This window comes from Athene noctua, chromosome 3 (assembly GCF_965140245.1).
Source record: "Athene noctua chromosome 3, bAthNoc1.hap1.1, whole genome shotgun sequence".
NCBI lineage: Eukaryota > Metazoa > Chordata > Aves > Strigiformes > Strigidae > Athene > Athene noctua.
In genome coordinates, this window is record NC_134039.1 from 2,555,746 (window position 1) to 2,579,917 (window position 24,172).

General features: G+C 41.6%; 1 protein-coding gene across 2 annotated transcripts in view; it reads left to right on the forward strand.

The window, feature by feature from the left end:
- FBLN1 (fibulin 1) overlaps nucleotides 1-24,172 on the forward strand; it is an 81,800-nt gene that overhangs the window by 20,874 nt on the left and 36,754 nt on the right. For both annotated transcript variants that reach the window (XM_074901191.1, XM_074901190.1), the window contains exons 3-14: nucleotides 2,279-2,414; nucleotides 8,731-8,902; nucleotides 11,996-12,055; nucleotides 14,245-14,346; nucleotides 15,306-15,443; nucleotides 17,634-17,771; nucleotides 20,080-20,223; nucleotides 21,033-21,161; nucleotides 21,668-21,793; nucleotides 22,393-22,512; nucleotides 23,354-23,485; nucleotides 24,044-24,167. In XM_074901191.1, coding sequence (XP_074757292.1) covers nucleotides 2,279-2,414; nucleotides 8,731-8,902; nucleotides 11,996-12,055; nucleotides 14,245-14,346; nucleotides 15,306-15,443; nucleotides 17,634-17,771; nucleotides 20,080-20,223; nucleotides 21,033-21,161; nucleotides 21,668-21,793; nucleotides 22,393-22,512; nucleotides 23,354-23,485; nucleotides 24,044-24,167 — 1,521 coding nt within the window. The remainder of the gene's footprint in view (nucleotides 1-2,278; nucleotides 2,415-8,730; nucleotides 8,903-11,995; nucleotides 12,056-14,244; nucleotides 14,347-15,305; nucleotides 15,444-17,633; nucleotides 17,772-20,079; nucleotides 20,224-21,032; nucleotides 21,162-21,667; nucleotides 21,794-22,392; nucleotides 22,513-23,353; nucleotides 23,486-24,043; nucleotides 24,168-24,172) is intronic.

Sequence of the window (24,172 nt, forward strand, 5' to 3'; positions counted from 1 at the left end):
CATGACTTATGAATAGAGCTGTGGGAAACATTGTTAAGACATTTTTTTGTTTTGGTTGAAATTGCCAATTTGTCAGAGATTTCAAAGAGAGGACTTGTAGCTGAAACACCCCCCCCCCCCCACTGGAAATCAAACAGATCTACTGAAAGACTGCTGGTGTGTGTTTGTTTGTTTGTTTGTCTGTGGCTAACATATCTAGCTCCTCACCAGGACTTGGAGAGGGCTAAAGGAGCTGGAAAGTCTCAGCTCCCACACTCTTGGGCTTGAGGTTCAAGCTTTACAGGCTTCCAGAGTCCTGACAGTCAGACCACCCCAGAGCTGGGCAGGGAATGGAAATTCTGCTTCAGAGGGAATTTCAGCAACAAAAAAAGCTATATATTCTTCCAAATGGAACTAAATCAAATATCAAAAACTTCGTCTATTTTGCCAAATAAAGTTACTGTCCTGGGCTTAACTTCTTGCTATGACTTTAGAGTCTATTTTTGAATAATTTGTTCATGAACTTACCCTGATTTTTGTTCCTATGCATTAAAGTCTCAAAGCTGGTTTTGTGCAAGTGACAACTGCACAGTCAGACCGTTACAAAATTAGGAATCTTCAGGAATGTATCTTGACAACCTCACCCCACCGATACACACAGAGATGCAGAATCTGAGCCCAGGACCCACATGTCCCCTGCTTTTAGTGGGCTGGACTGGATGGCCTGAGGGAGCTGAGGGAGTTCCTCACAGCACCCAGGAGCTGAAAGCTCATCCCTTGGTCATGGAGAGGAGGGAAGCTCTTCCCCAGGTGATGCTCAGGAATCTCAGATGACTGTAGGAGAAGCCTGTAGTTCAGTGGTGCAACTAAACCCCTCTTCTTCCCCATAGTTCCAAAATTTCCAACAGTGTAAATAAAGGATTTTTAAGAGTAAAGGGTATTGCTTTGCTGAATATCTTTACGTAATTTTATGTATTTCTATGTAATCCTTGAAAAGATTTTACTCATCATCTTAAATAACTAGAATTGAAGAAAAAAAAAAAGTATACTTTTAACAGCAAAAAAGAATGTGTTCACTGTGTTGGTCTGTAAGATGTATAAGATTTCCTATGCTGATAAGTATAAAAAGTGCATTTTTAGGGTATTTTTCTGCATTTCCTATAGAGCTCTAACATCCCAGGGCATGCCTTTTACGTGCCCCTGTTGTGCTATAAATAGAATTTATCAGCTTGGGTTGCCTTTGGGATAGTTTCCCCCTAGCAGCGCAGGTAGCGTAGTGAGACTGGGTTCTCACAAAACACAGGGCTATGTTTATATCCTTGTGTGTGTAACCTGGTTTGTTACTCTTCAACTTTTTTATCTGTTTCCCAGTGTCTGTTCCAGGAGGTGGTGGTGGAAGAGCTTTAATTTGCAAGCTCCACCCCCAGTGCTACCCGAAAAAGCAGAGTTACACATAAACACAGAGCGGAGGGAGGGGAGATACCTCCTTCAGCAGGCTTGGCATTCAAGGGGCAGTAGGAACAGGAGTGGAGGAGTTCAAAGCCTCATCACGTGGATTTTTTTTTTTTTTTCCGTGGGAAGGAGTTTTCAATTCATTCACTGAAACTGAGATAAAATATAAGAAATTTATGAGCAGTGGAACTAACAAAGCTGAGTGTCTTGCAGATTTTAATCCTGTCTCTGCGTCTTCCTGTTCTCTAATACTTTTCTCTCGTCTTTCTTCACCTCTTGCTTGCAATAGACTCTGTTCCTCACTCTGAAGGAACTTTCCTCGGTATCGTCACTTCTCCCCATAGCTCCAGTTGTCCCACAGAGCAACACTCGGAGCTTCCTTCAACATGCTGTGCCTGTGTGTGTGAGCAAGGGGCGGCGGGCCCGAGGGTGGGCTGGCCATGGCACTGCAGACTCTCACAATGCCCAGGGCCTGGTTTCTCCCTTCTGTCAGTTGGAGCACTGATTTGCTTCTCGCCATCCTCTCTTTGACCACCCAGTCTCCCAGAACGTGCAAGAATGCAAATCCTGGAGAGCTTGAGCCCTGTGGCAAACATGGCTGAAGTTACCCATTTCTCTAAAGAAATTGTTAGGACAGACTGCAAGGCAGGCAGGCAGTCAAAGTGTATTAATATCACCTAGACATTCTGCCTGCTCCTAGAGAAAATTTTTAATTTGTAACGGAAATGTGTGCCCACAGGAACCTCTTTCTATGGGACTAGTACAAGTGCTAATTGTCAAAACTTGTATTATCTGTTCTTGACCTATATATGACCTTCTTCTCCCCTTGCTCCCATGCTTTTGTCAGCATGACTCAGGTCCAGTGCTGCCACAGCCAGCTGGAGAAGCAGTACTGCTCAGATGGGATTGAGTTCGCCAACGTGCGCGAGGAGTGCGACTCACATCTGGGTGAAAACTCCACCTGTGAAGCTGAATACTTCAAGGTGAGACATCAGCTGCTCCTGTTTGTCTTTAAAAAAATTGAATTGTCTGTCTTGATTGGTACTAAGGATTGACCCTGAAGGTCACCACACTCAGTTTGATGCACTTAACCAGTTTTTTCCCATCTGCACCTCATGTCTCTGTTAATGCTGTCCACTTTCTGCTTCTGTGAAGTTCTCCACTGAGTGAAGCAGGCTGTCTGATTATATTTTAGCAGAAATAGAAGGTAGAATGTAAAAGAGTGGAAACTCTTTAACAGGTAATAGGCTAGGAAACTACTTTTGCATAAAACTTCTACATCAACGCTGTAGGAAAGGACGGAGGAGAAACTCAGACATGTTTCAGACTTTATCTTTGATTAGAGCTTCATGGCCTGGAGTCAAACTCAGTGGGTTTTACTTTTGGTGGCCCAAAGGGGTGAGACTGAATTTAATCCTCCCAGCATACTTATAATTCCACCTTGTGCACGTGTCCTTAATTACCATGACTCCAATTTACAACTGAATGGAGACATCTGTAAGCTTGCGAAAATAGCAGTTGATATTAGAATAAAAATGCCTATCGTTGGCATCTTTAGTTAATCTGTGCCCTGCCCTCTGCCTTTACTACTATCTTTGTCTCTCTTTTCTTGAAAGGGAGCATATTCACACCGCTCTGCATAGTGTTTTTGAAAGAAGGTTCCATCAGCAAGATCATGACCTTGACCCAGTCATGACCAGCTCTGGTCCTGTTACAGATTTCTTTCAGTGGCAATGAAAAGAGAGTGATTTTAATTCTTCCCCCTGCTCAAAGATGCTAAATGGGTTTGTTCATTCTGTTAAAAAAAATCTACTATACAGAAGATGGCAGACAATGTCTGACTCACAAGTTTCATAACTCTTCAAAATGCTGGCTTGATCGTGTTCCTGGCAGATGCCAGGGCTGTGAACTAACCCCCATTCTTGCTGCGAGTAGAAGGAAGATAACACGTGCTGATGAGGCTGGCATTGGTGGGTTGCCACAGACTGGTTTGCATGTGCAGCGTGATTTTGTCCCATGATGGAGTGTGTCCCCCAAGGGGGACATAAGTCACCCCTTGAGCACGTCCAGGGTATGACCCAAAGATTCCTCTGCGCAGCCTTTACTGTTAGGAAACCTGTCCACCTTGATCTGAATGTGGCATGAAAAAATATTTAGCCCTCTGTGTCAGTGCTTTGAAGGGCTATGAACAAGGGCTGTGATGGCGAGTACCTGCAGATCAAGTGCTTGCTGCCGGAGAGAAGCAGCAGCACTGTTTTAAACCCATACCACGGGACAACGCTGCCACAGAATGCACCCGTCGAAGGAAACCCACTTTCCCATCACCCTCTGCAACTCCCTGCCAGGAGGGGGCAGAGAGGGGGGATGAGTCTCTGGAGCCAAGGCCCCAGCGCCAGGCCCCGAGGGAATGGCCTCAAGCTGCCCAGGGCAGGGTCAGGCTGGCTCTGAGGAAGGATTTCTGTGCAGAAGGGGCTGTTGGGCGTTGGAATGGGCTGCCCAGGGCAGGGGGGAGTCCCCGGGATCCCTGGAGGGGTTGAAGAGTCGGGCTGAGCCAGCGCTGAGGGATCTGGGGGAGTTGGGAACGGTCAGGGGGAGGGTCATGGTGGGGCTGGAGGAGCTTCAGGGGCTTTTCCAACCCAGATGATTCCATGATTCTGTGTTTCCCTGTGTGGGCTCGTCAGCATGAGAAAGAGGAGTTAATGATGCTGGTTTTTAAAATGGCCAGACTTTAACGATGGCAGGTTTTCATGGTGACAGCTGTATTCTTAAACAAAATGGACTGGGCCTTGATCTCTGGCCCTGAGAATAAACAGTACAGCACAGCTCATGGCCTGTAACTGGTGTTTTTCCTCTGCAAAGCATCGTGCACGAGGGCCGTTAGGAACGCTGGCAGGCCTGTGCTAACCCCAAAATATGCTTCAGCATTGGGAGGATGATAGTTGCCATTAGAGCTTGCTAATATTTAAACATTACAGACAATTGCAGGACAATGCCTGAGCCCATACTCCGTCCCTGTTTAATTTACTGGTATAAACACAGTCAGTGTTACTTAATCTTTGTGGGCCACATTCTCCTCCCCCACTCCCTTACAGGAATATCCCACACTGAATAACTACTGAGGGAGCTGCAGGAGTATCTTTACAGATAATCTCTTTGATCCATCATGGACATAGATATGATCTAGTATCAATGAACAATTCATCCTTTCTTTTGTTGAATACATTTTGAATCTGATGACCTTGAGACATACACCGTATGTGACAATTGTGCCCTGCTGTGCTAAGGAAACTTCTGCGCTCACGCCAAGCCCATCTCACATGGGCTTGAATCTTATTTTGCCTGAGTTGGTCAGGTTGTGTTTAGTTTAGGTAGCATAGGGAATCTTTTGGATCTTCTTTGTTTCCTTCAAGGAAGCAGAAAGAACGATTTAGTAATTCAGTTAGGAGGATTAATCACAGTACTCTGCAGCAGATGAGACAGCTAATACTCCTTTTGAATCCAAAACTCACAATTGGAAAGAAGATAAAAAGACCATATTTTGAAAACACTTGCCTCAGCTTTTACACTTGAAGGTGGTAGGCATAGGTAATGATGGGCGTAATTCTACTCCTCCATTTTTTTGCAAGCATAGCTTTTCTTCCCTTGGAAAAAGGGTTGAAAAATTAATCACTGATTTTTTTAAAATCTTCATCAAAAGACAGTAATCAATTTCCAGATTTGTCGCTGATACAGGAGATGTTGAAATGATTTTTTTGAAGTTTCTACCACAAAAGCCCTGCAGAAGGGAGTGAAGCTTGTAGAAATTTGACCTTCTTTAAGGGGCTCGGACATTTTCCCTCAAATTTGTCATAGGCACTTTCTTTTTCCAAAGATGGAGATACAGCCTTATCTCCCCAGTTTTGTCAAGAATACTTTGGTTGTGTATATTAGATAAGCACAAAAGTTTTATTGCTTTGAAGTTAAACAGATTTTTAATTTTTGTTCAGATCTTCAAAAATTCTGAAAAAATTCCCTGAGTTATTTGTGGGGTTTTTTCAGTCTGTTGTTCATAACGTTTACTAGTTTAGTCTGGATTTCAGCAAGTGAGAGACCTCTTGTGGACAGATACACAAAAGCAATGTTAAGACAGTTCATCCTTCCACATCTGGTAACTTAAGTGGTGACATAAATAATAAAGAACTATTATAAAATTTAAGTAATTACGAGAGCTTATTGATGAAAGCAATTTCGGGTGCTTCCTAATCTCACACACACACAAAAAAATATCTTCAAACTTCTCACATGTAACTATTCCTTTCTTCCTGACGTCTTTATTCCTTTCTGTGAGAAGGGAAGGTAGAAGAGCAGCCAGGGGGTCACAGGACTTCGAGTAGGATGCAGCTTTCTATCCAAACACGACGATCAAGGCATGGCTTTGAACCTGCACGGGCTTTTGCTAATAACAGGGGAGAGGCAAAGGGAAAAATGTTTGAGATTATTATCAGGATCTCTTAAGAAGCAAAGGCTTGCAGGCAGTGAAAGTGTGTAGTAACAACTCGACCGTTAGGTTGTACCATCCGTGAAGGCCGTGATGGTTCTAGTAAAAGGGTGAATGGTCACCGCAGCATGCCTGCAGCTGGTAACCTTGGAGAAATGGCTGCAAACACCTCAAGAACTGAACTAATATGGAGTCTAGCCTGCACTCCAGATTAAGGGATAAAATCTTTCAGAATAGGCTAAGAACCCTGAAAAAATAAGTGTGAAAAGGGAAGTGTTGAGATTAATCTCACCAGGATAGTGACAGTTATGACATACTGCTTTGTGTCTCAGAACACCAGAGTGCTCAGGGAACGTGAGTTAAACTCACCTTCTCACTGCTGTACTAATACCGTTCCACAGTGGGAGAACTGAAAGGACTTTCCAAGTTCACAGGTGAAATATGTGGAGACTTAGGTGGGTCTACAGACTCCTGAGTGGGTTCTGAGCACAAGGCCATTATCAGCTTCTTTTTTCTTTAGCTGAACTGGAAATGTTAGGCTTTGGGACTGCCAGTGCAGAATCTTCTAGGGTCAATATTAAAAGCCAGTTACCATAAACATCAGTTAAGAAAACATTTGACACTTTTCATCTCTGGTTCATTTTGGCTGTGGTATAGCAACATAAATTATTCTCATTAACAAGATGTTACATCAAGATGCATCATGCACAGTTAGAATAAATAGGGGTTGGAGCGAATGGTTCAATGCGTACAATTATGTTAAATGAAGAAACAGTTTCTTACAGACATTGCAAGACTTAGCAAGCTCTGTAGTTGAAGGTTCACATTAGCTGGAGACAGAGGTCTTTCAAGTGGTGGCTCAACCTGGAAGAAATAAAGAACATGAGGTTATTCAACACTTCAAGAATGGCAAGATCATGATCACTCTACAAAAAAAAAAAAAAACAACAAACCAGAGAAACTCTTTAGCTCCCAATTTGAGCATTGTGTGACAGGACAAAAGAATAGATGGAGTCAGTTCATATGTCAAACAGTAGAAGCCAGTGAGGATATCTAGAAGTATATAATGCCAGAATTTGGCAAGGCATCAGCTGTATTCAGTAACTTAAATGAGACTTGGTTATCAAAAATACACAAGCTTAAGTCAATGAATCTTCAGCTTAGTTTTCATTTCTGTCTTCTAATATATGGTAGTGAAAACTGGAAATCTAACAAAATTGTAGACAGATGTTAAAAACTTTGATAAGATGCCTCAGGAAAATGTTAGATGAGTTAGAATAAATATTCAGAACTGTTACAATTCTTGGAAGAGATAATCAAATATTTATTTCTAAAGTCATCCCGAAAAGCCAGAAAAAATGGAAATATCTCAGACATATTAGTGATGAAACCAGAGCATCCACCACTGGATGGAAGTGGTTGGAGAACCAGTTAAAAAAAGTGGGTAGTGAGGAACCATCCCAGCAAACAGTAGTTAATAAGGGAAAACTTGTACCTTAACATTATGGTGGGCATGAAAACAACACCCCAGCACTGGGCAGGGGGGAAGAGTTCCTGCCGTACAGCATTCGTACGTACAGCAGCAGGGGAAGGATTCAGGTGTGTATTTAAAGGCAAAGGACAAAATAGCATGTTTACGTATTTCAGAATGCTGTAAAGAGAAAACAGACTGAAGAAACAAGGAAAAAGCATTTTATTATCTTACTTTCACGCTGCTCTGGGTTTTAAAAGAACCTTTCACTGCAGTACAGAGAGAGAAATATGTATAATACTTTATAAGGGAAAGCTTAGAGGCAGGGATATATATCTCAGAGTAATGAAAGAAATGTGATAGTTGCCTTTTCAGTAGGTGTAAATTACAGACATTTAGTTCAGTGTTATGTTATAGCCCATCTGCTCTGTTTAACGGCTCAGTCTATTTTCTTCAAGCAAAAAAGAGTGGAAGAATAATAAAATTAACAATAAAAGCTTAAATCTGCTTTTCCATGACAGTAGCAATTGGCAGACCCCAGTTCCAGAGAACCAAACATCTTGGCTGCTTTCTAACAGCCAGGAAAAAAACCGAATAAATCAGCAGTGTCCCCTCAATTTATAATAAAAGGAAACCTCCACGGGATTAACTTTTCTTGTGTTCATTTCTGTGGTGTATTCCAGGGCCATAGTTCAGGAGGTCTGGAAGAGGCAGATCATGTTTCATTGCTGGAAGCCATGTCAGGACTGTGATGCTTTTAAATAATGTTGGACTACGTAGTCTGTTTTTTAGAGCAGAATAACTTCTCTTTATGACCTGTTAACACTAAACTTGGATGAATCATGTTTGTTGGCTTCTTTGTTAGTTCACAGAGGGCTGCTTTTTGCTGGGAAGTCGAGTGGGCAGTTTAATTATAAACTGAGTCATGCACTTCATTGATCGTGTCCCATTTTGATTGAACTGAACATAAAAGAGAAGCAGAGGTGTTAAGAGTTCCCCCTGTTCCCTGGTGTTTGAAACTGGGCTATGCAGCCAGGGAGCAATGAAATTCCTTATAAATATGTGGACCATTCCGGTCCTTCACACGACCTTGCACAGACATTCACACACACAGAGAGTATGTGTGAGAACTCCAGGTTCTGTGCTTGGCTCTATGTAGGCCAAATACAGAGCTCAACTACAGATTAAAATGTCTGAGCCTAAGTATACCAGGAGTTCTTAAAAAGTTTGCGGAAAAGTTTCCATCAGTTTGCCAAGGTGAGATAACACTGTTGACACTACTGACAAAATTTGCATTGATTTGCTCAGGGCTAGGATATGACTTTTTTTTTTTTTTTTTTTTTTTAAACAGATATGTTGTTACTGTTGTTTGCTGGGAAAAGCTGCCCAAGTTCAAGGACAGAGTTGTGAACCTAACCCCAAGATAGGATACCAGTGTGGAATTGTCTTCAGAGCCTGCTGTATCAAGGGTCAAGAAGGCATCGACATGTCCATCAGCGATGATGCTCCGAAAAAGGAGCAAGGTATTTTATGTAACAAATTATAAAAAAGCGAGACACAAAATGATGTGGGGTATAAGGAGTGCTTGTACTTTAGGTTATTTCTGTTGGAATTCCTCTAACTTGAGATCTTCTCCGAGTAATTTAATGATGCGTGTTTTGTAGCTCATTTTTTTGGCTAGCGATAGCTGAGGTGTTGTGTACCGCAGGAGGCTAAAAGAGCTGGGAAGTGGTCACTCAGTTCCTGGTGTCAAAACTTAACTATAAGTCAGATTATTTTGGCCACTAATGATCTTATCTTGGAAACTGAGTATAAGCTATTAATTTTTAATGGCATTTTGCACACTGATAAATTCTTGATTAAAAAGAAAATTGACAGCCGATTCTTTTGATTGGATTTAAAAGCCAGATGTCCTGTGTCAGCTCAGCAGAATTCACATGTTGCCTTTTGTGTGACAGGCCAATGTGTGTTTCAAATGCCCACAAACTGGGGCATTTGAAAGGCCTGGACTGTCTGGGAGAACGGAATGTTTCTGGGAAACATGGTATCTGCATTTCTTTTGACATTATCAGAAGAGAGGGGCATCTAGATGGCAGCAGCTCCTGATACTCTTCTCCATACCCAGTCCACAGAGAGCTGAAGAGAATGAGTGAGGACAAACTGACCCTTCCAGACCTGGGTTTGGGGTTCTTTTGCCTTTTTCACTTAGCAGGCAGACCTGAAACTGCAGAACAGTCATGCTGTGTAGTGTTGGCTCCTTCATGAGCAGTTCAGCACTGAAGACATGCCTGCTGGCTAGCAGATCGCCAGTGGCAAATTTTGGGACATCATCCTAATCAATCATTTAAACCCAAACCCCACCACAAAAGCTTACATGTGTCTGCTTGAGCTGGTGTGTTACCAGACTTGTTTCAGGTCTCTCAAACTTGGCTTATGTCAGTGTTTGTCAGTTTCTTATTGAGAAACATTTAGAAGTGCTCTGCCTGTTTCTTTGTTTGAAGAATTCTTCTTGACAGGAGATTTCCCCTTGTCCTTTAGCACTGGCTGAAGTGACTGGACTGGAAGCCACCTTGTACTTAGACCACTCTGCTAGTAACAAAAAATTTGCAGACTCAGTATGCCTGCATGACCTGAGAAACATATCAACATCTGAAAATCCAGAATCGTGAGCACAGTGTACAGTATTTCCCCACTTACCCTTGTGGGCGAGTGGCACGTAGCATAACCTTTATGCCTATGGATGGTATGGTTAGCATGGCACACAGTAACCATTATGCACTGCAAAGATGGGTCTGTGTCAACAAGCAGGGCAGGACAATGTTCTCATCATTAAACTAAGACGCAAGCAGGTGGTTGAACATATGTCATGTATCCCTATCGACAGTAAAAATTGTCTGTAGAAGGGCAGAGCAAGCAACGTGAACAGACACCTTTGTTAGCCGTGAAGGGGAGATCAATCTATTTGTGAGGAAGCTTCTTGGACTAGCACCTTGTGTTTGTGTTAGGTTAATGGTTGTCTAGATGATCTTCAAGATCTTTTCCAACCTAGGTGATTGTGTGACAGCAAGGCATGTAAGGCATACTGCTGCAAACTGACTCCCTGTATAACGTTCCTTAGTCACATAAAGAGTAACCTCTGGTACTCTGTCCCCAGAAACCTCTACAAAATCAGACCAGACTTGGGCAAACTGATTTCATTAGCTTCTCTGTGACCAAAATGTACCACTCTAGCTTGAGGCCGCCCCTCGATGAGTGGGTTCAGTTTTGGGTCCCTCACCCCAAAAAGGCCATTGAATGACTCGAGCGTGGCCAGAGAAGGGCAACGGAGCTGGGGCAGGGTCTGGAGCACAGGTCTGCTGGGGAGCGGCTGGGGGAACTGGGGGGGTTCAGTCTGGAGAAGAGGAGGCTGAGGGGAGACCTCCTGGCCCTCTGCAACTCCCTGCCAGGAGGGGGCAGAGAGGGGGGATGAGTCTCTGGAGCCAAGGAGCCAGCGCCAGGCCCCGAGGGAATGGCCTCAAGCTGCCCAGGGCAGGGTCAGGCTGGCTCTGAGGAAGGATTTCTGTGCAGAAGGGGCTGTTGGGCGTTGGAATGGGCTGCCCAGGGCAGGGGGGAGTCCCCGGGATCCCTGGAGGGGTTGAAGAGTCGGGCTGAGCCAGCGCTGAGGGATCTGGGGGAGTTGGGAACGGTCAGGGGGAGGGTCATGGTTGGGCTGGAGGAGCTGCAAGGGCTTTTCCAACCCGGATGATTCTGGGATTCTGTGAATGTACCAACCCAGCCATGTGCCACTGCACAAACACTTGCTTTCACATCCGTGATGTATTGTTCACTTGTAAGCGACTGCTGGTTGAAGAGGCTTACAAACTGTCACTAAACGAGACAAAGTTTCCTCTTCCATAACCAGAGTATTTTGCGATTCTGATTTTACACATCTCACTACTAACCTATCATCTTCCCTGTGTTCAGAGTGGCAGGATTGGTGGAAGTCCATTAGCTAGTCCTATGGGGAAGCAATGGGTTCAGGCAGTGGATGTGTTCAGCCCTTCCATGTCCTCCAGGTGGAAAGGAAGAACTCTCAGGACACATGCATGTAGTAGAAGTACCACTGATCAAAACTCTTTGAGTTAAGGTATATGAAGTACATTTGAAAGAATGCCATAAGTAGGTGCCCAAAACTTGGGTGTGGAGTCTTTTTTGGAACAAAGTCTAAATAAATAACTGAGGTTAATCTGATTTTCATTAAAACTGTGAGTACCCCAAGCTACTATAAAGTCAGTGGAAGTCAAGCATGCCTCAACAGCATGTCTCATGAAAATGAGGTTAAGTTCTGGTTAAAAGCCTAATGTTAAGAACCTGCATTTGAAAATCTCAGCCCATATGTAATCTGTGATCACAGTGTGACTTTCATGTTGAATCAGTCAGATGGAAAATGCCCCATGGCCATGTGCATTTGAATGTCAAATTTAAGTATGAAATAGCTGCAAAATATGTAAATAATGCTCTGTAATTTTGTCCTGGTTTATCCAAAGGCCTGGTCTGAGCCCCGTCCCAAGCAAGCAGCTTTTTACTGTGAGAAGAAAAGTGCTTTCTCCTGTAACGCCTGTCTCTCCTCTTTTTAGTTGAAATTTCAAAGGAGGAACTAGACCAAGAAGATCCTTATCTGCATGATGGCTGCAGAGGTAAGTCAGGTGACTGTTAGCCAGCTCTTTTGTGATCACCTCCAATAAAAGTGAAGCAAACTTAGATCAAGAGATTAGCCAAAACCTTTTGCCTAGGCTAGTTATGGGTAGAAATAACAGAATGAAGATTCTCTCTAGGAAATGGTAGGCCATTATGTGATGCCTCAATAATTCTTCAGTACAAGGGAAGCATTGTCTCCCTTAGTGGTGTTCATCTTACCCAGCCGAAGCTTAAACTATACATATAGCTTTCATTTAACTTCTAGTGGATAATACCTCAGAGGTGTTACCCACGGAGCCCATGGAGTACCCTGGATTCTTCAGAACGTGGGGATCCTGTGTTAAACGTGCATTCTTTTATCCTCCTCTGGGCTGATCACAGCGATTGAATATGAAATGAAACTTGTTTCCTTTTGAGATGCATCACCTGAAAAAAAAAGGAAGAAAAGCAGCTATTGTCCTCATTAGTCAGGCCGTTCTGCCTCCTGGGAAGAATGTGTTATTGGGATATTGTTCTGCTAAGTATTCTGATTTATTGCTTGTCACGTGTGATTTACATGTCTATAAACTTAAACCAGCAGTGATTTATTATTTTCTGCAAGCATTTCAGAACTGAGTAATGTATTTAGGATAAAATCAATTTAATAGACTTATATTCCAGTTGAGAGATGATTTACTGTGCTACATGTTGTATAGCTATTACACTCTAGAGAGGATGGAAATGTCTGCTAGGTCATTAGCTAGTCAAAGCCAGCACTGGCTCTCCTCCTTGTCTCCAGCTGCTAATTACAAGAGATGACATAGAAAAATGTGTTATATATTTTCCTAGCATTATTTCTTTATGTAATCAGTTGTTGCATTTGTCAGTTAATCAGCTGCCTGCAAGAGATGGATTGGTGTGACTAATTACAAATTAGTTTCTGTCTACACTATATTTTCTGATAAACTTGGCACACCAGAATTACTTCTGATTTTCCAAACTTTACCAGCGGAAACTTAAATTTCCTAGGCAGTGGAACTTTCAGCAGTTTGTTTTGGAGCACCTTCGTGGTATATGAGGAAATTAATTCTGTTCTACCAACACCTCCACAATAGGTTTTATTGTGGCTGACAGGAGCTCACAGTATTAGCAGAGGTTCAGAAAATGGTAGCTGTCCATCTCAACCACAAGCCATGTTTCCTTCTAATGCCATTGCCTTTGCCAGCACTGGGTGCAGACCTAATTTTCTGTGGTGTGTTAATGGCCCTGTCCTCATTAGAAATTGTGGCACTTAAAAAAAATTACTTTAATTCACTTAAAAGTTTAAAGTATTACATCTGCACTTGCCCACGTTGCTTGTGCTTATCTCAGACCTTTTGTTTAACACCCCTTCAGCCATTCTGACAAATGGAGGAAGACAGTTTCTATTTGTACTAAGAATATCAACATTCTTACAGTGAATAGCTGGAAATACAGAATCTTTTCTCTATTGTGACAATATTAACTTTTTAATTCTTTTTTTGACAAGATCAGAAGAAGTAAGATTTCTTAATGATGAGCCAAATCTTGTGTGAATTTCCTGTAGTATTCTCTTTCTGTCTCCCCGAATAACCCCAGCTCTCTTTCATTTCCTTTGTGACTCCTGCACATACCTCACTAGGTCATTAGTACTGCAGTAGTAAGGCTTGGTTCCCTCAGTTTCTCTGAAGCCTTTGTCACCCACAGTACCCTCTTCTCCCTTCCATGTTTCCTGCCTGCTGAGTAGGAAAAGAGCACATGCTATAGCTAATTCAGGAGTGTGGTCCTAATAGTGATGGGCTAAAAATAAAGCCAAATGCAGCGGATAGTGACAATGTTTCTCTAACTTATGGTGATGCATCTCATCTTCCTTGTTTTAGAGTAATCACCAGACAAAGTTTTAACTTCCCAGCCAAAACCTGAGGAGGTGTCTGAGTTCATCAGCGTTTTCCCTTCTAACAATGATGAGCTATGAGCGACTCCTTAATTTACTTCCTTCTTGTATTAATTTATAAAGCTAAAAGAATCCAGGGATTACAAGCACTTCTTTCAGTATTTAGACTTTTCCTTCTTCTGTGTATGTATGTGTTTAGTTATCTGCTTTTCTAAATAAATCAGCAAGCAAACAGTTTGTTTCAGTTCCTGTGAAGATGCTCTTTATTATGTAAGACTTCTTAAAATATCCAAATAGGTGGTGGTCCCTGCTCTCAGCAGTGCAGAGACACAGGATCCAGTTACGTCTGCTCCTGCTTTGTTGGGTATCAGCTTCAACCAGATGGTGTCAACTGTGAAGGTAAAAGAAATAAAACTGTTGGCTTGATCATCAACATCCTTATTTTAAAAGAGCAAGAATAGATAAAGAAAGATCCAGACAGAAGAGATCAGAATATGCTTATGCCAGCTGGGGAAGGACGTGAGATTGTAAAAAGTTGATTTAAACAGAGTGTTGGAATGAGAGTTGTAGGGAAATGGAGTTAGGAAAGAATCAGTAGAAGAGATGGAGGATTTATAGTGGAGAAGAGGCAGAAGATCTTGACTTTGTTGTTCCCTTTTATAATAGTAGGTAGTAATTGATAAGGCAGATGGAGTAGAGTAGGATTCTTCATCTTGTTAAGGACATGACTGACAGAAAAGATGAAAGTTCTGGATCTCGTGAGTGACGTGGGAATAGTCAAGGGGGAATAATTGTTAAGTTTCTCCCATGAGAACAACTCAAGGGAGACCACATGAAATGGGCTCAAGTCAAGCTCATCACACTTGATTTCAGACGTGCAATGTAGATGTTTGCTTCCGAGCTAGTCAGCCGGGGCTCCTTTTGTTGCTACCCGAGAGAAACAAGCACTTCCAGGGCACAGTTCATCTTGCCTGGTCTGTGTAGCTGTTCTAGGATGAACAGCGTCACCCAACGGGGGGGCCCTTTTCTGTCATTAACTGAAAAGGGAGTCTAGGTAAGTAGCTCAGATCCAACCTTCAGAATATAAAATAGGTACTGACGATTGGTCAGATTAACACTAGCCTAGTGTGAAACATAAAAGGGAAGAACTTTTACATTTGGTACACGTGGATGCCAAATTTTCTTACGCATTCAAAGAGAAAATGAAAAAAAAGCCCAAAAGAAATGTCTATCAAGTAGGAAGTTGTAATTTGTGTCTCGAGTCTCATATGTTGGGAGGCAGAACAAGGGAAGGACTTCTGAAAGTTTCATGTTTCATATTTACTCTCTCTTTCTTTAAATAATTTTGCATATTCTAGATATTAATGAGTGCATCACTGGGACGCACAGCTGTGGGATTGGACAAACCTGTGTCAATACATTGGGATCCTTTCGCTGTCAGCGGGACACGAGCTGTGGAACTGGTTATGAACTAACGGATGACAGTCGTTGCAAAGGTACGGCCTGTGCAGAGGAACTGAAGTCTTCTAGACCTAAATAAAAACATAAGTCCATCATCACGTCATGCTCTTTTACTTTTGGTAAATACATGTGTAAGCTGTAGTTACACAGGGACACACAGTCCTAGTTCTTCTGGGACAGTAGTTTTCTACCTGTCACCTTGCAGATACAAGACTCTGTGGACTACTACTACTTCCAGGAGAGATAACTACATTTATTTTACACTGACAATAGGAGCTGGTACAGGGACTGGAAGAGTTGATTTTGAAGGCCCACCACTCAGGCTATACACATTTTTCTGGTGGTTCTTTCTGGCTAATTCTAGTCTGGTCCTATGAATTAGTTGCTCATTAGTGAGTGGAGTGCCTAAGTCCTGCTCCTGAGGTGTTTCTAATGGTTTAATTTCACCTGAAAGAATCAAGGTTCCACACTTTGAAGTGTGAAATGAAGTGTGGTGAGTGGAATGGCCAGGCGATTCAATTTGAAAATTTTAAGGTAAATGCATCTTTAAAAAAAAGTAAGCCTTTATCCTCAGGAGGTTTAAATTTGTTACAATGGGATTAATTTCTTAATCACAACATTCTTAAGGATTTAAAAATGAAAAAGGGTTAAAAGCACTGTTCTTGACTGGCTGTGGCTGAACACAAGGGTAATAAATAGTCTGGTTTTTTACTAAAGTGACTGATTTCAAGTTGCATCTAGCTCAGAGTACACTGTTGGATGTGCATCCATAACTTCACCTGACACGCCGCCTTCGCAGAGGTGTAGACTAGCAGCAAACTCTGTTTGATGTGGAACTGGTTTCCACTATGAGAAAGTCTGTTCCCCCAGAGCTTACATTGTTTATAAACAGACTGATTTCATTCCACTGAGCAAACTAACTCAACCAAAATTCTGGGTAAGGTTTTATTCTAGGAACTGATCAGTGCTGAATAATAGATTGAAGAAAAAAGCTGATGAACAAACCTGCAGAATATACAGACAGAGTTTTTCAAAGTATCATGGTCTGCCTTTGATCCCTTTGAAGTAAAATTTCTGCTGATTTGAATTACATGAGATTTAGGCCAACAAATAGCTTCTGAGCAAGTATTAACAATCTTTCTCTGGTGGAAAAAAAAAGGAGTACAGACAGTAAATTATGCATGCCATTAATGTTAGAAATGTCTTATCTGGATAAGATATGTTAATAATGTTAATTACTAATGTTATGTTAATAGCAATGAAAATACAAAATGATTAATCTTCATGTATGATTTTTAAATGCCAAGTAAAATGACTGAGGTGTGCAACATGTAGAACCCTGCTGTACCCAATTCAGTATTAACCCATCCTAAACTTAATAGAGACTCCACAGTCATTATTTAAGTCTCACAAAGTTCTAGGCATTGGCAATTGCATCTACTGATGTGTCAACTGCATAAATGGAAAAGCTGAGACATCCTATTGCTAGAAAGTTTCTGTATTTTACTGGCTTTAGGAGATTTCATCCCATTGCAAGGTGGCAAACATTAAATTTTAGTTGCTTTTATGTGGACAGGGTTACACTCATTAATTAAATTCATGAATTTAGCCCTTGTCTGCTTTATCTGAACCATAATTTATTCACAAATATTTATTGTCTATTCTGAAGTGGAATGGAATATTAAAGTGAGCAGAAATCATATTTATATATGCATTTTAATGCACAATAATGCAAGGATATTGCAAGCCTTAATATGGATGAGAATCAAGACCAATTCATTAATTTATGAAAGAAATAGATGATGTCTGCACTGGATCTAAGGTTAAAATTCAAATTGCACTTGGACTTACAACTACATCTTACTGACTTCAGAGCTGAGCCCCTGTACAAGCACACTGCTGAATCAAGGCAGAACACTGCTGAAGGTCATGCTTTAGGTGCTCTATAATAATTATGATTCATTTAGTTGTGAGAACTGAATTTGTAAAGCATAACACACACCACCCCATAATGTTAATAACCAAATAATAAAACCCCCTTAATTTATTCTACCTGTTTTTACTGAGATTCTGTTTGAGACAGTAGGTCAGATTGATCCTGGCTCACATGAAGGCACGCCGGGGATTAATCTGTGTGACATTTGTAACTCGTGTCGTATGTTTTCAATGTGATGAAAAAGCTTCTGTCCGACTCCTGCTAACAATTTTTTTTTGTGATGTACCAGATATTGACGAATGTGAGACTGGTACTCATAACTGCCCCCCCGATTTTATCTGTCAGAATACTCCAGGATCTTTCCGTTGCCGACCCAAGCTACAGTGCATGAATGGGTTTATACAAGATGCTCTAGGCAACTGTATCGGTAAGACATATTCTTATCTCAGTGAATACTTAAGTCTTGGCTGTGAGATAAGTTCTGGTTTCACTGGGTGAGTTCTGAGCTTCTCAAGTGATTCTTCATGCTTCTATGCATTGCTCTGCTCTATGTTTCTTCTGCTCCTTTAAAGGTGGGCTTGGTCCCACAGGTAAGATTTACAGATGACAACCATTTAAATAAAAGACTTAAATCTCTATTTTTAATGAGATTTGGTTACCTAAGGCACTTAGCTGCATTTGAACGTTTTCCTTAAGTCTTTGTGTATTTTATCCGAAACAAAATTTGTAAAAAAATTCGTGATATGTTTTACCTTTCTCTATCCAAAAGGTTTTAACTAAAGCTTAGTGTAAAAAGCTGTAATTTATGACATCCTCTGTGCTATTAGTATGCATGATTTTCCAGGTATGCAGGTCTTTCCAGACCTGTCCTCTGTTAGTTATAACCTATCAAGAATCTTACTGTGTATGAGAATGATGCGCCAGTTATAACACACTGTGGAGAGGAGTTTTATTTTAAAGACTGATTACATCTGTCTTGTTTCCAAGACTCCTACAAAACAGAATTATAACCTTTATATAAATATGTTAGAATTACTGGTTTTCAGCAGCCTCTAAATGGACTTGTCTAATGTGACCTACAAATCTATCAGCTATTCCCTTCTGTAGTATTTTCAAGTCTCAACTTAACTTTGAATTCCCCCATGGGCGTAGCATGTCTCGGACTTGTGGAACTGGCTGAGCAGCAGCAGCTGCCAAGTGGAGCTCGTTGTCAGCCCCTCGTTCTCCTGACCACATCATCATCCCCTGTAGTGCCGAAATCTGACACGGGAAACGCCGAGACTGAAAACAAAATTGCAGCCTTTAAAATGAAGGGGGCCAGTGCTTGGGCACAACAAGCCTTTTGAAGATGCCTATCTGCCATGGCTAGCACCAGGGCCACGGCAGTCGGGGGTTACCTTGCCTTCACTGATATTAATAAAGCCACATCAATTTGCAGCAGCAATAGTTATGTCCCCTAAAATGCATTTGCTCTAAAATATTTACCGAAGCAATTTCACAAGCTGATTTTACACGCTGAATGAAATGCTGCCCTATGTGGTGCTGAGGGGACAAAGTATGAAAACTGTCCTGTCTTTCCAGTGCTTCTGTAAATTGAAAATTTTACACTCTAGTGAGCTGGGATAGGCCTGGCTGAAATGTTTCACATTATACTACGTCCCCTTCTCCATTTTCAGATAGCAAACATTTTGCGAGGTGGTTGCTGTGCTTACCACCATACCATAGCAACCGGAAAGCAGTAGCTCCTCAATAGTTAACAGCACCACTGAGGTAAGTCATGGTAATATCCCAAGCAGTTGGGAAAATTTGAGGCGGAGAAGTACTCACATGAAGCTGGACTTTGCTGAAGGTTATGGGATGTGAGCCCCTACTCCCAGCAGTGGTGCTGCTCCTACAGGCTGTCAGATCCAAGTCACATCAACATTTCAAGGTGGCAAAGGCTGCCTCAGTACCTCCTGTAGCCACAGATTCCCAACTCTTAAACTCCTTTTCCCCAGACTAATAGTAGATGTTAACCTTGCCTTCTTGGCTAGGTACACTGCACCAGATCATGCTCTAATACAGCTTAGTCTCCTCTTGTTACATTTTCTGAACATTTACTTTGTAGTGGGTTCTTACTAGGCAAAGGTTATCCGTGTCACAAAGTGATACGTTGTCTGGTTTGTAAAAAACAAGACATATGTTTGATGGATGGTAGAGGGCTGAATAGTCTTGTGAATACAGAAATAAGCTATTCACATTCTTATGTTTATATGGGCAGCTTACCATAGGACAAGGTAAAGTATTCACGGTGAATATCTGTGAGCAGTAGTTTATCCCTCTGCAAAAATAGTGTCAGCTACGACCTATGTGAGCCTGTACTGCCAAATAGCTCATCCACTGTGAGCCACAGCCCACAGCAGAACTGGTTGAGCTGGTCAACTGAATTGTTGATCATCCCTTCGTATGTTTAGGGGAGATTTTCAAAGGCTTTTGAACAAATACAAGTTCTATACCCAGTTGCCACTGAGTATCAGTGGGATTTGGGCCTCTCCTACCCCTCCCGATCTTCACCCTGGAAGGGTTATATTGGTGAAGCTAAACGGCACGAATAGTTGTACTCTCCCATGGGCAGAACTTTTCAAACCGTGAGGGATTTCATCAGGATGTAAACTTACGAATTATTACATAAGGAAAGCAGCTTACCTTAAACATCTTCAGCCAGCAAATAGTCACGGTGACCTCTTCTCTTGTAGATATCAACGAATGCCTGAGCACCAACATGCCATGCCCAGCTGGGCAGATATGTATTAACACTGATGGCTCATACACCTGCCAGCGTATCTCCCCCAGCTGTGGCCGAGGTTATCATCTCAATGAAGACGGAACAAGATGTGTAGGTAAGTAACAGTTTGGAAGAAAAAAGACTTTGAAGAAAATAAATCACGGCCATCGTTTATGTTGACCAGTTTCTTGCGCTTTGCCCAAGTTTTTCTCATTCCTACAGTCAATTCTTGATCCTGTTCTTTTCCTCATGGCAGTTCCAACAAGTGAAAAATGACCAGGATCCACTGTCTGTCCTTCATATAACTCATGAAACCCTATATTCTGAGGAGAAATGATAATCCCTGCCCAGAAATGGCACTGTGTGTGGCTATATTAGCGTACTGGAGCAATGCTGTGTGGTCTCAAATCTCCTCAACAGAGAGGTGGCCCACTTCATGTCCCACAGAAGCCACTCAAGTAACGTTGAAAGGCCTATGTGCCTTTGGCTGGATTTTAACTGGCTTCTGCAAAGAGAGGTATTTTTGCCTGTGTTTTCCATTTTTATAAATGGCTTAACAAAGCTCTGCTGACTGTGAGCCTCTGGCATCTTACACTAGCTGAAGAGCTGGGCCATGAATACTGAGTGTGCATCATAAAACAATTTTACACCCGATTTCCTCCAAAGATTGTCTGATTTCCTGATTTCTTTTCCTTCCCAAGTCCATCAATAACAGGACACCTGAGAGATAACCTGCTTCAGTACGAATAGTTTACATTGTGACTGATCTTCTTGTAGAAGCTGAGAGCTAGATCCAAATCTTGCTTTCTGTTTCAAAACACTTTATAACTCTGAGGGGACACTGAAATCTGTTAACATGATGCTCTTTTCTCAACTTGCACGCTTGAGAAGTGTATTTTCAATCGTTTCTCTCTGGTTTTTTAGATGTGGATGAGTGCTCATCCTCTAATCAGCCTTGTGGAGAAGGACATGTTTGTATAAATGCCCCAGGCAATTATCGTTGTGAGTGCAAATCTGGGTATTCTTTTGATGTCATCAGTAGAACTTGTATCGGTAAGTTGTACCTATTGACTCAGATACAGGCAGCCGTGGCATTTTAAAAAAATGATCCTGCGTAAAGAATGTTATTGCTCTCTGCATAACCTCTTTCATCTGAATGTAAAATTGACTGCTATATTATTTGTATAAATCTAATACCATATTAAAGAGCTGCTGATACTTCAAAGGAAGCTGTATTAGTAGTGTCAACATGTTATCTGTTATCCTGTTAAAAGGTAAGATTATGAAAGTGTGTGTAATTGTTTTCTGTGATATTTTTATATGCACCTACAGCAAAACATTCCTTTGGAAGATCAAAGCAACTTTCTTCTTTATAGATCTAATTCAATTATGCACTGAGGTGCTTCTAAAAGAGCATTTTGAGCAAGTCCTTCCCTCTCTAGTGTGAAATTTAGATCTGGAAAATAAAAATCAAACTTTTATGACCGCGTTCTCATCCAGACTACTACTGCAGTAAAGGCAGCCAAGACACAGACCTCTCTCTCTGTTTCTCGTGGCAGATATCAACGAATGCAGACGCTATCCGGGCCGCCTTTGTGCTCACAAGTGTGAGAATACTCCTGGTTCCTATTACTGCACTTGTACTATGGGATTCAAACTTTCCACTGATGGCAGGTCATGTGAAGGTACAGCTGTCACATACTTTGGCTATATCGTGTGAGATACAGCTCATGGCTTTTTTTTTTTTTTTTTTTTTTTAATTTCCATTTGATTTTAGCAAAGATTTAGGTAAGACTGCACTGGAATAGCATGAGAAATCAGCCCAGCATGGTCTCTTTGACTGTATGAATGCTGTTATGGTTAATGAAGGCCACTGTAGCCCACAGTTGAAATGTATTGCCCTGAGGCTGGATCGTGCAGAGGTGTATGGGTCTGCACTTACTGCAATTTGAAGGCTGATTCAACTGGATCAGATTGAAAACCTTCAAAACCAGCCTTGCTGATATCCAGACATAAAAATGCAAGTGTGGTCCTAAAGGCTCTCTCCAAGTCACACACCTTGAAGGACAGCTGGAAATCATAGCACAGTGCAGATGAACCTATCCTGCCAGACCCTGTTGAGAGTAATACACCCAAAGCCCGCTATTTCCAGCTTACTCAGTGACATGCATACCATCCTTTTGTAATGAAAAAAACGTCTTCCAAACTTTTGTCTTAGTCCTGTAATAGGAGTGATGAATACAGCAAGAAGTTTGGGCTTCAGGTATATAATTTTGCATTTCAGATTTAAACGAGTGTGAGAGCAGCCCCTGTAGTCAAGAGTGTGCCAATGTGTATGGCTCCTATCAGTGCTACTGCCGCCGTGGCTTCCAGCTGAGTGACATAGATGGGATTTCATGTGAAGGTAAGCTTTGTCATCTTGCACACAGAGGACGAGCGAGCATCTCTTATTCTCACCGTAACATACATTAACAATCCCATGTACCTGTAATTGTCGCATTTTAACATTTGATTCTCTTTTATATTTTCCTATGAACTGTATTTAATGAAGATCTCCCACCCATGTGCTAGTCTAGAAATATTTTGCTTGTGTGGTGTCAGTTTTGCTGTTTCCACTCAGTTGTAGCTTGGCCTATTTCTGTAACTTGCCAGAAATGTTTGGTTGTTTTTTTTTTTTTTAACCCGAGGAACTGACACAATTTATAGTCTTCAGCAAGTTAAGATGCAAACACATTCATGTGTTACATATGTACTATACAATATTACTAGGTAGTATTTTATATATCCTCTTTTTGTGGCTGGTTCTGAAGTAATGTGTAAGTGGCTTCTCCTCAAATACAAGGAGGATGCGGATGTGACCTTGTGGACAAGATCCTGAATTTGGACTCAAGTCTTCAGGATTTGCTAGACAGTAGGACACCTCATCTCAATTTCCTTTTTGTAAGAACAAGGATCAAACTATTCCTCTCCCTCCCTTTTGTAAAGCGCGATGATACACGACACTGTAAGGTGCTTGCTCTCATCCATTTACTTTGTCTCTTGGGCCCTTATATTGCTTTTAATTTTCTTCACACCTCCATTTATTCCCGACAGCCTTTATTGACTAGAGTCACACCTGTCTGATGATCTTTTTCCTTGCCCAGCAATTAGAATCATGAAACTGTGTTTAGAGCTCTCAGTGGGAACACTGTCCCTGGTTGAATGTCCTGAACACATAGTAAATTAGTGGTGTTTTCTTCTTGCAGATATTGATGAATGTGCTTTACCTACTGGAGGACATATCTGTTCCTTTCGATGTATTAATATTCCTGGGAGCTTTCAATGTACTTGTCCCTCCACTGGTTACAGGTTGGCACCCAATGCACGCAACTGCCAAGGTGAGTTCAAGAACTGCAGGGAGACCTGACTGGACTGTAGACTTCTGAAAAGTTCTACCAAGTTTTTGTGTTTAAAAAAAAATGTCTTTCCTACAACATTGTAGATAAAGCAGTAAACATCAGCTTGAAATCTGAAGAAACCAGTATTTTATAATAAATGTACAGGAAATTTCTCTTGTAAACTATAGAATGCAGTAGAGTATACTTTTTATAACTTTATTAAAGAATTATAAAAAATTCTGAAGATGAATATTCCCAGTGTGAAAAGCTGTGAGATAGTTTAGCCATTAAAAGGAAATACTATGCTGTAAACATTTCAGCAAATATTTAGGTCTTGTCCACGTAGTGGCACTGCTGCTCTTCCTTTTCCTGTTCTTGCCTGTTGTTTGGGTTAGTTTTCTTCTTTTTTGTTCTCCTGCTCTCCCTTTCCAATCCTGCAGTAACATTTAATTGCACGCCGTGTTCTGTAGTACCTAATATGTGATACTTTCATCATCTGGCACCTGCAAGTAGAGGCAAGGCATGTGTTTAATCCACTCACCTTTTTCCATTTGGCAGATATTGATGAGTGTGTTGCAGAAAGCCACAACTGCTCCTTCAATGAGACCTGCTTTAACATCCAGGGAGGCTTTCGCTGTCTGTCCTTGGAATGTCCAGAGAATTACCGCAAGTCAGGAGATACGTAAG